Source organism: Diabrotica undecimpunctata, chromosome 6, assembly GCF_040954645.1.
Source record: "Diabrotica undecimpunctata isolate CICGRU chromosome 6, icDiaUnde3, whole genome shotgun sequence".
Lineage (NCBI taxonomy): Eukaryota > Metazoa > Arthropoda > Insecta > Coleoptera > Chrysomelidae > Diabrotica > Diabrotica undecimpunctata.
Window position 1 is genome coordinate 96,030,652 of NC_092808.1, and position 12,691 is coordinate 96,043,342.

The following is a 12,691-nucleotide window of genomic DNA, read 5'->3' on the forward strand; positions in this document are numbered from 1 at the left end:
CCAAGCTTCCATTCCGTATAGTAAGATAGAAAATATGTAACATCTTAGAGCCCTCAATCTGAGATGCAACTGAAGGTCTCTGTTGGTAAGCATTGTCTTCATTTTCACAAATGCTTGCCTTGCAGTTTCAATTCGGACTTTGATTTCTCTGCTTTGGTCATTTTTGTCATCAACCCAGGTGCCCAGATATTTATATGTCTCTACTTATTATAAATTTATGGTAGGGAAGGGTAAACAATTGTAATAAAACACTATAATATACCCCTTCGATTTCTTTCTGTGCATCTCTGAAACTTCTGGTTGTACAGTACTACATTCAATTCGCTTGGATATATCACATTTGTGGTAGGGAAGGGTAAAAAGTTGTAATAAAATAATAATAATAGAAATTTATTGTAATTAATGATTATAATAATGTTTATTTATTAAGCTTACATTATAATATAGATTGAAAAACACAACATTCTTTCTTATAAATATATTATACAAAGCCCTCACTTGGTGTTCTCAGTCCCCCATAATCAAATTTATCAATATTGTATGCTTTAAAATGTGTCAATAATCTAGTTCTTCAATTTCCTTTGAATATTTATTACATATATGACAAACATAAATATTGAGAGCTTTTTAATTAAATATCCACATACAAACTGAAAAGCATTTTGGCTTGTTAGTTTTTCTGTTCTGTAATCACAATCTGGTAGCGAGAGAGCCTTCATTGGAGAATATTGTTGACTACAAACTGTTTTTACATTTAAATCCATTAAATGTTTATCTAAATCATATTTGCAATTCATTTTGTTAGAATGCATAAAATTTTGACAAAACAGTTTTTTAAATGCCCTCTGAAATTGTATGGGAGTTGGATTGATGGAATTTCTACCTTGTTGTCTTATACTCCCAAAATAATTTTCCACAGTCTTGATTAAGTCTTCTTGATTTTAAGTATTTAAAATCGTGAGATGATAAGTTATCCCAAAGCTTTTTAACACAATTAATTGTTACAATCCAACACTTTTTTTATCGAGAACGACAAGTTACATATTTTCCTGTTTTATCTAATATTTTCAGTTTATGTACCAAATCTATCATAGAATCTAGGTAATTGATCTGAAAATCAGTTCCCTCAAATACATTTTTAAATTTGTTAGGATTATTCTTATCAGTAGAATTTAAAATATCAAACAAATTATTAAATTTTTCAATAATTTCTATTGTTCCCAATGCATCTGATGGAAGAATACCAAGAGAAATATATGTGTACATATAACTTGCAACAGTGTTACTTAAAATTTGAGATGCTAGTTTTACTCCCATTTTTTCAAAAGATGTAGGATATAATATATGGGAGTGTGATATTTTTGGTGCACACTTATAAAACTGATTTTTATCTTCATGATGAACAGTTTCTATAAACGACCGAGACGTTTTTTTGTCATCAATATAAAAAACATTATTAATTAAGTTATTTCTAGTGGCTTTAATTAAATGAACATGGATCAAATATATAAACAATTTTTTGTTAATTGACATCAAATTCTGAGTTAGTTGGAGAAATCCCAAGTAATTTACTCAATTTTAGAGAATTCGATCCCATATCAGTAACAAGACAATTCACATATAAACCTGATTGAAATAGTTTATAAATACATTTCTTTTATAATAGGAAGAAGCTGATTTGATTTAAAGGTAGTATTCACAAAGAAATATGCTAGTTTCTGTTTCCAATTTGAATATAATTTTATCATCTTCCTTCTTTTTGGAGGAGGTACATGCTTTTTTAACATTCGCACGTAAAGTTTTTATTTTCAACCTCATTCTTGATTTTCGTGGTGTACCATTAGATAACTGAGAGGGGATTAGCGTTGCAGCTGATTGTGTATATACTAGAGTATGGGGTCTGGTAGACACTTCCTGCGTATTAACATCAACACCTGAAATATAAAAATATATGTAATGACCAAATAACATACAAAAATTCAAAGTAGATATGTTAATGCTTATTAGTGATTAGTTGGTAAGTAATTAGTGAGTAGTAAGTATCAGGTATACTATGTTTAGCATCAGTTTGATTTTTAATGGCAACTTGCTGTACATTATCTATTTCAGTTGTACCTAAAACCACAACATAAATATTACTCAGTATGTAACCATAAGATATGTTCTTAATAAGGCTGATAAAAGATCATTAAATTTCACAATTCCAGATCCTGTTTATATTATATATTTTTATATTGAAAAACAACAAACAACTTATATAAGTAGATACTGATTTTTATAATGAAGCACTATAATTGTGAATAAATATACTGTACCTACCTTCCAGCCTTATGACTTTCTTTAATGGTTCGTCTGTGTATTGTGAATGATGGCTGTGCGAGAAAATCGTAGGATGTGCTTGCATAAATAATATCTTCCTTTCGTTTCCTTTCGACATGTATATTGGTTCAAAATGTTGCTCGCACATTTATAATTTTTATGCCATTAGGCATAATTTAGGTCTAGAACAAAGTGTTTTTAACTAAAATATAAATGAACTTTGATAAAATAAAGGCAGATATCGAGCACAGTTTTATTAATTAAATCTTGCCCAAGTACTATCGCTTCCTAGAGCATCTTCAGGGGCATTTCTCAGGTGCTCTAGGAAGCGAAAGTACTTGGGCAAGATTTAATTAATAAAACTGTGCTCGATATCTGCCTTTATTTTATCAAAGTTCATTTATTCGAGCATTCACCCTTATATCAATTAAAATATAAATGTTTAGATAACTTTTGTAACGCGTTTGATTTTCAAATTTAATTTGTTTAGCTGCTACGATCTCTCGGTATTGAAAAGAGACTTATTTCCTCAGCAGATTTAGATGGGCACCCACGAACAACACAATAAAATCGTGCAGTCATCACAATGAGTTTATTACAAGAATATGTATTACAGTATTATTCTTTTTTTACTATTAAATAATACACACGAAACAACACTTCTTAATACGTAAACAAACTTCAGTTCTTATAGGTTGACAGATAAACTATTTAGAACATGGCGGATTGTCACAGAAATTTGTATTGCGAAAAAGCCCTTCGTTTCGCTTCTTGTTGGGTAATGTATTCTGTGATTATACTAAAATATATTTGTAATGTTTTTCAGTCGAGAAATGTAATTTTACAAATAATAAACATAATTCAAGGAAAATTAACAGATATAGATTTGATTTTTAAATAAAAAATTAATTTGTTTGTAAAATATTTGTTTTAAAGATATCATTATAACTATAATACATAAATATTTAAGTTACCTATCAGTTCGTAACCTTTTCTACTAATAATAATAACATAAAAGTAAAATTTGGCAAAATAAATATTTATTTTAAATTGTTTAAACAAATTACTCGGTTAAATAGACAACTCGCAAATTATCTAATTGAATTTTTATCATCGATGCAATAAGGTAACCCAAATTAAAAAAAAAAAAGGCATGGCACTTGGGAAGTGCCGATAGAAGTGAATACTTCTTATAGCGTGTTATTACTATATGTAGGTTAATTAAATTAATATATTTTTTATAATAACACCTTACATTTAGATTATTAAAAATTTAAAAAATCTTAAATTTTTTCTTTAAAAATTTTGTTTAATGATTTTAGTAATTTTCAAAATTTGTTAAATATGCTTAATTATTTTATTTTTATTATAATTATATTCTAATGAAGTCTCCCCTCTATATAATACCCCCGCCATAATTCTCTTATGAATTATGGGACGATATATTAATTCATTTTCATTAAAAACCTTAATTTGTAAATACGTATCTATAAACGACTATACTTACTTACTTACTTAGTCCTAAGCCTTTCTACCGTTAGATGTAAACGACTATAAAATATCTAAAATATTTTTTTTTATTTTAATTAAATTTATTTAATTTTATTTAACTTTATTTAATTTTATTTAATTGTATTTAACTTTATTTAATTTTATTTACTTTTTATAATTTTTTATAATAATTTTAATAAATTTTTTTATAATTTTTAATATCTTTTTATAATTGTTTATAATTTTATTTAAGTTCATATAATTTATTTTTTTTATTTAACTTTATTTAATTAAAAAATGAAATAGCCCAATCGATCCAGTCGTTCTTGATTTGTTATAAAAAAATATAGAGCATATTTATTTATATTATGTATATTACGGTATACCGCAAGGTTACTACACCCGTCTCGATTTTCGTGTCACGCTAAATAGTATTTCGAGCCCGTGCAAAACATCATACGGAGCGCTAAGAAGTATTCACTTCAAAAAACATTAATTTTCGTTGATTACAAGAGGAAATGTTGCAACTTTTATAAATTTGAATTTATGAATTCAGTTTTTGAAATTGTAAAATAATTAAAAAACGGCTAACTCATGTTCTAGTTTTCGTGCGATACAATACGTAGATATGATTTACGGGTATAAATAACGGTATACGGTTATAACGAATGACGTGCTAGCTCGCAGTTGCCGTAAGAAATAAATAAACCTTGACCTACTTGTTATCTTTTGTTTGACAGCGAAAGTATCAAATAAGAATTAATTATTTTACTACTTTATTTCTTCTTTACGATTTCAATTAACAAACTATTATAATTTCCAGGAGATCCTTTGCTGAATTAAGACCACAAGCTAAAGCCAATCACGAATGCAATGTTATATTTTTCACGCCTGGACATTACAAGGTAGATATTCAGTGCTGTGCACCGGAAAGTTTATTGGCCTCGAAGGTGAATCCCATTATTTCAACGGGACATATATGGCGATTTACTCCGACTGTGTCATTCTTGGTTACTTAAAACACTTTAAGTAGAGCTGAGCTTAGTTATTTTTAATTATATCGATACTACCAGCATATTAAGACTGGAAAATTTATTTATTTACTCTAATATACTACTAAGTAGTACATCACCCTAGATGAAAAGTCAATACTTACGGTGATGTAACTCTATAAACAAACTTCAAGAGTCCAAAGTATTATGAAACGATATTTGTATAGCAGGAGTCTTATTAATTTTAACCTGATAGTAATAGTTTAGGATTTATATGTTTTATTTTAAATTTGGCTGTGTGACTTGGCGTTCTCTACAATATTTCTTCATTCTTTTCTTTTTTGCTTATGGATTTTAATTATCTAACTCTAATCTTTGTAAGATCCTTAATTATCTGGTTCTCTCATCTCGTTTTGGGTCTTCCTCCTGGTCCTCCTATTACTGGTCTTCATCTGGAGAGTTACTTGATAATTCTTTCTGGATTATCCCCTTTCTAGATTTTCCATCCATCTGAGTCTTTGTGCCTTGATTAATCTGACGCTGTCTTCTTCTTTCAAAAGTTCTCTTATTTCGGGTTCATCAATTTTCTAAAATCAGCATTACCTAAGTTTAGTGGACCTGCTATTCTCCGAATTATTTTTCTTTGTAAGATCCTTAATCATTCTTCATCTATAAAATGACATTAGAGTTGCTTTTCGTTTCATCCAATTGATGCTGCAAAGCAGCTTGATCTTCCAATAGCACTTTAAGCGTCGTTTCTGCTTTCAATAAGTTTACGTAGAGGTCAAATTCCTGTTTTAGCCAATCGTAATTATTCTCTCTCTTTTTGTATCTTCCGCTGTCGGAACTTGTCAGATTTTTCACGCACCGTCTTTACAGTTTGACTTTGGTTTGGTTCATTTCAAGAATTTCTTTTTTCAAAATTTTGATGTTTTTCTCGTCTCTGGCCTTCATTTTTATCAACTGATTTTGTTCTTGTACCCTTCTTTTTTTGTTTGGTTTTTTGGCGTGGCCTGATAATCTACAACGTGATTACTTGTTTTCTATTTTCGTCATTTGGACATTTAGATTGAACTGTTTCTTTGCATGCGATTCATGGTTTTCTCGATTATCTTCCGGTTGTTCATTTTCGCCTTTTCCAAGATCTTTCATGGATGGTTTATTAAGTTCGTAATTAGCGATTTCGTTATCGATGTATTTTTGATCATTATTTATGTGTTCAAACTGTTCTTCTATTTGCTGTTGCAAATTTGCCAAATTTTCTTTTAATAAATCGTGATTATTTGTTTCAAGTCCTATACAGCTATTTATTGTAATATCACAGATATCGTTAAGTCCCACAAGTTTTTTATTCAAGACTTCGTTTGCATTTTGCAAAATTATTATTTTTTTATACAAATTAGTGTTCTTCAAAAGGACCGCGGCAAGTTGCAAACTAAGATCTCTTTTCTTGGTTTTGAGATCTATATTTTCCATTTTAATCGATTCCATTTCTTGTGAACAAACGGCTGGGCCACCTTGTATTAGAATTTGTAATCTCACTTGTTGTATAGTATTCTTAAGTAAGTTAATCTCAGCAGCCTATGGATACTGATTAACAATAGGCTTGTTCTTTATTTTTTTCGTCTGATCGGCGTATCGAAGCGTGGAAATAGTTTTCTCTAAATTGTAATCTGCCGGACTAACGCAGGCTATCATGAGTGTAAAACTATTTCCTCGAAGTGAATCTTTTAGTAGCCTAGTTAGGTTACTGTCTCTATAAGGAATAAATCTATGTTGGAATTTTGCGTCTCCAAGACTACTGATTAAATTTCCTACTGCAAAGAGTCCTTTGTTGATGTTGACACCTTTTTTAAATGTATTTACTATAGCTTCTGTCTTTTTAGGCATCTTAGGGTGGCCGCACACAGAAAGAGCAAAACTGTTTTAGTCAAAAACGTTTTTGTTTGAAACAAAAACGTTTTTGTTTCCACAAGAAACATTTTGTTTTCAAGACGAACAAAATGTTTGCACAAACCATACTGCAATCAGTTTTATTAAAGATATCGACAGATAACGACGAAATTTCACTAGTTTTCTGGCAGTGGTTCCTCCTACAGGACAAAAAAACGCAAAATAAAAGACAATTTTGGGTGCATCCTATAAATGAGAAAAGAATCTGACCTCAATCAGTACAATTAATTTTTCTGCGTCCACTTCCATGATACACACAATATAAACAAGCAAACTATCGCTGTTTCCACATGTGCTTCTTGTTGACTACTCGTGCGGTTTTAAGAAGGGAATTCCAAAAACACGTTGCGCCTGCGTACATTGAAATGTTTCGACACAAAACGTGACAAAACGACGATCCGGTAATCAACATCAAACAGACTGACTGAAACTAAATGAGCCTAAACATGCTTTAGACACACGACTAATCAGTGTGCGTCAGCTCATTTCATTTATATGGAAACGTCAGCATCAGACTCGTTTAGTCAAAAACGTTTTTGACTAAAACAGTTTTGCTCTTTCTGTGTGCGGCCACCCTTACTGCCAACCAAGTCTACTAAAAATGTAATGTTGCCAGTTTATTTTCGTGGCAGTTCTATTTAGTATTCATTGAAATATTAAAGGTAAATATCGCATGACTTCTCGAGCTGTGTGCATTCATAGCTGTTGTACTTGTAGCCCTGCGTTTGCTTCCCTTCTGCAAGGTTTTCAGAACAGATTTTACAGACTGTCTGTCTACTTCGGTCAAGTTTGGGATGTGTATACCCTTAGTTTTATTCTCGCTTATTTTCAATATGCATTGCTCCTGTTTTATACAAGTTACACAATAAATTTTCCAAAACTCTATTATAATTCTCTTTTATATGAGAATTTTCTGTATCATATATTTCGCACTCCATCTCAGTGTTACACTTCTTTACATTACTTTTATTGTGACACCAACAATATTACAATACTTGTTTTCAAATTTTACACAATAACAACTATTCAAATTTTAATTACTACTGCTACTTAAACTGTCGACTTGCTGTGTTTATATACATTTTCTGACGTTCCAGAAATTTAGAGATTTCGCAATTTTACGATGAAATCTAGAACGTCCTAATTTTTTTTAATACTTCTATTTTTTGGGTCAAAGAACTTTTTCTATATGGAATAAATCTCACGTAACTATCGTAACACTGCTCCTTTCTGGTCATTCAACTCGAATAACTGGTCTATCAGGCACCGATTGAAGCCAACAGGGATCAGTTCTATGGTATGGAGCTAATATCTCGATATGAACTACCTTAAGTTTACTTTAGCTGAAAACTGGATGCGGTAGAAGATCATTTATTTTCTACAAGACGGTTGCCCTCCCAGTTTCGTTGAAGTTTCGAACAAAGTCCTTTCTTACGTTTGGGATTGTATAACCGTTCTGGGTCACTTCTTTCGAAAGTTGTCCCAGTAGCATGCATGTTGAGCCTGGCCTTGGCTTTATCACTTTGAAGCTTTAAACTTTTACGAGCAAATTCGTAGACTTTTTGCAATTTTTCTTTTAAATTTTCGATGTACGTCAGGACTGAACGTTCTTCTTCTCACAAATCTTCTGAAAATAAGATCTTGAGGAAGCTTCATTTCTCTTCCGGTGATCATACTCGATGGAGAGTAACCGGTGGCTACATGTTCGAAACTTATATATAAGCTTACACGATTAAATGAATTAAAGTTTCCCAATCTTTTTGATTATAAGTGACAAATATTGAAAGGTATTGACAAACAGGATGCAGAGGCGTAGTGCGAGTTTTCTTAATACTCAAGATTCTCATTAATTCTTGCCATAATTTTGATTCAAAATAATCATTCTTGATCAGAATGTAACTCTAAAGGAACTCGTGTCTTTCTACGACGTGTGTTATGAATGCTTCTGCTACTGTAGTCGCTTCTTGATTAAGAAGCTGTGCAATTTCAGGTCATTTTGAAAATAATCCATTGCGACCATTAATTACTTTTTTCCTCTCTCTGTCATCGGAAGTGGAAGTCATTCAAAAGGCTCTCTGGGAAAGTATTAAGATTTCCCTGGAAAACCTTAGTAGTCAGAGCTATTTGGCAGGAAATAACCAACTACAGTGGAACTATAAAGGCACACTGGGCTCAATGTGAATCTGTATCTTTCCAATTGTCTATTATACCGGAAATGGAAAAGTCCCGATGTAGTATGTACAGTTCAACAAGTAGTACTGCCAAAATCACATCTTAAAAGTATGTTGCAAGAACTTCATAGCAGCATTTCTGAATGACATTTTGGAGTCAAAAGAACACTGACCAGAGTTCGACACAGATTTTAGTAGAGATCAATTGTTGTCGAGATGTAAAAGGTTAGTGTAAGAAATGCGATTTATGTAACGGTAGAAATTGCTCTAGAACAAGAAGTCGTAGTAAAATGGCAAATATATTTGCGGAGAGCTTTTTGAACGACTTGCAGTGGATATTCTCAGTCCACTTGCGATGACAGAGAAAGAAAACAAGTACTTAATAGTCGCAATGGAATGTTTTCAAAATGTCCTGAAATTGCACCACTTCCTAATCAAGAAACGACTACAGTAGTAGCAGCATTTATAACACACATTCAAGACATAGAGTTTCTTTAAAGTTAAATTCTGATCAAGAACGAAATTTTGAATCAGAATTACGTCAAGAATTAAAAATCTTGGGTATCAAGAAAACTCGCACAACGCCTCTCCATCCACAAACAGACGGAATAATCAAAAGACATAATTGAACGGTTTGTCAATACTTTTTAATGTTTGTCGCTGATAATCAAAAAGATTGGGATACTTTAATTCCTCTATTCCTGTTAGCCTTTAGAAGTTCCGAACATAAAGCTTTATCAAGATCTTATTTTGGAAGATTGCCTCCCTGCTAAGAAGAACGTTCATCATCCCTAACGTACATATCGGTCGTTCATATCATAACTATAAGGTAGTTCATATCTAGAGAATAACTTTCCTGAGAGACTAGTTATTCGAGTTGAACTATAAAGGAAAAAAACTATATTCCATATAGAAAAAGTACTTTGACGAAAAAGAAGAAGTATTAAAACAATCTAGAATGTTCGAGATTTCATCGAAAAATCTGGAAATGTCTAGTAATGTCTGGAAATTCAGAAAATGTATATATAAACACAGGAAGTTGACAGTTTAAATAACAGGAGTAATTGAGTTATTGCAGTGATAGTTATCAATTAGTTATAATTGTAAACAAGTAGAATAAACTGGTTTTGTAGAAGTGTACCAATATATCCTTGAACGTGAACACATACGAGATAATATAGAATACTTTTCTGTTTCTTCTAGGAGATGTGTTTATCGAAATAGGCTGCATGTTGGTTTTGTTTGACGTCTGTCTCCAGATAAGTATTAAATATGTTATATTTTCTACTGCTGTTCAAAAATTCGTTTTAATGTAATTTTTGATGCGATGAAAAATATTTGACAGATTAGCGAAATATATGCATTGTATTTAATTTTTTAGAAGGGATTAACAAATGACAGATATAACATTAAAATGTACAGTTCGTTGCAAGATATTTCGGATTTAATATTCTAGGTATAGTTGTATACAGGGTCGAACTTATATACTGATGCATTTTATCAAAATTACGGCAATCCCACAAAGTAAAAGAAAAATACATATAAATAATACTTTTATATTAAAATATATATTTAACATAGTGAAATAATACAAAAATAATTTTAAACTTAACTATCGTCTACATTTAAATCGGTATCACTATCATCGCTATCGTTTAAATCTATAATTACTCTATTTATAAGTCTATATGTTTTAGAAGTGTAAGTATTTTTCTTCTAGTTTTTTGACATGTTCTATACATGTTTTCCAATTATCTGCAATATTATTACATTCGGCCTTAATTAAATCTACAACAGTCGAAAATGATTTGGGAAAATTATTATTTTTCCTCATATTACTTTTTAATTGAGACAACAACAATTCTATTGGATTTTGGAAACGGAAATCAAAAGAAAAGTATTTTACATAACAAAACTCAGTACTTTCATCTCAATTCTCAGCATGACTCAAAACTAAACAGGTTCAGGAAAACCCCATACCACACATATTATAGGAACAGCTTACAGAGAACATGAAGACATGGGTGTTATACAAAGAGCTGTGATTGAAATATTTGATTTTGTAAAAGAAAATTATTCTTGTGATTTTAATATTTCCATATATTTTATGGAACTTTACCAAGAAGTGCATTATGATTTATTCACTGATAAACCAGGAGCAATGCATATTGGAAATAAGGGAGGACAAAAATAAAGGACAGACTGTAAAATTTGTTCTGAAAACGTTGCAGAAGGGAAGCAAAATCAGGGCAACAAGTGCAACAGCTATGAATGCACATAACTCGAGAAGTCATGCGATATTTACCTTTAATATTTCAATGAATAATAAAGAGAATTGCCATGAAAACAAATAGGCAACATTATATTTTTAGTAGACTTGGTTGGCAGTAAGATTCCTAAAAAGGAGCTATACTAAATACATTTAAAAAGGTGTTAACATCAACAAAGGACTTTTTGTATTAGGAAATTCAATCAGTAGCCTTGGAGACGCAAAATTTTAGCATGGGTTCATTCCTTACAGAGATAGTAACCTAACTAGGCTACTGAAAGACTCACCTCGAGGAAGTTTTACACTCATGATAGCCTGCGTTAGTCCGGCAGATTGCAGATTAGATGAAACTATTTCTACGCTTCGATACGCCGATTAGACGAAAAAAATAAAGAATAAACCTATTGTTAATCAGTATCCATAGGCTGCTGAGATTAACTTACGTAAGAAGACAATACAACAATTTAGATTACAAATCCTAAGACAAGGTGGCCCAGCCGTTTGTTCACAAGAAATATAATTGGTTGGTTAAAAGGAAAATACAGATCTCAAAACCAAGAAAAGAGATCTTAGTGTGCAACTTGCCGCGGCCCTTTTTAACAACACTAATTTGTATGAAAAAATAATAATTTTGCAAAATGAAAACGAAGTCTTCAATAAAAAACTTGTGGGACTTAACGATATCTGTGATATTACAATAAATAGCTGTAGTATAGGACTTGAAACAAATAATCACGATTTATTAAACGAAAATTTGGCAAATTTGCAACAGCAAATAAAAGAACAGTTTGAACAAATAAATAATGATCAAAAATACATCGATAACGAAATCGCTAATTACGAACTTAATAAACCATCCATAAAAGATCTTGCGGAAGGCGAAAATGAACAACCGGAAGATAATCAAGAAAACCATGAATCGCATGCAAAGAAACAGTTCAATCTAAATGTCCAAATAACGAAAATAGAAAACAAGCAATCACGTTGTAGATTATCAGGCCATGCCAAAAAACCAAACAAAAAAAGAAGGGTACAAGAACAAAATCAGTTGATAAAAATGAAGGCCAGAGACGAGAAAAACATCCAAATTTTGAAAAAAGAAATACTTGAAATGAACCAAACCAAAGTCAAACTGTAAAGACGGTGCGTGAAAAATCTGACAAGTTCCGACAGCGGAAGATACAAAAAGAGCGAGAATAATTACGATTGGCTAAAACAGGAATTTGACCTCTACGTAAACTTATTGGAAGCAGAAACGACGCTTAAAGTGCTATTGGAAGATCAAGCTGCTTTGCAGCATCAATTGGATGAAACGAAAAGCAGCTGTAATTTCATTTCAACCGATTGTAAACCAATCGAGAATGATCTGGAACTAAGAAGTATTCAGATATAGCATCTGCAGCAAAAACTTTTAAATTTTGATGAAGACACTAAAGCTAAAAATAAAATCAACAAATTCCAAACCATGGCAGAAGCAAAGTATGGTATAAAGTTTT

At 31.2% G+C, this 12,691-nt stretch overlaps 1 protein-coding gene across 1 annotated transcript in view; it reads left to right on the plus strand.

The window, feature by feature from the left end:
• brun (trafficking protein particle complex subunit brun) overlaps positions 1 to 11,721 on the plus strand; it is a 112,555-nt gene extending 100,834 nt beyond the window's left edge. Inside the window, exon 11 of the mRNA XM_072534949.1 lies at positions 4,634 to 11,721. Coding sequence (XP_072391050.1) covers positions 4,634 to 4,829 — 196 coding nt within the window. The 3' untranslated portion in view covers positions 4,830 to 11,721. The remainder of the gene's footprint in view (positions 1 to 4,633) is intronic.
• Positions 11,722 to 12,691: the final 970 nt, after the last annotated feature.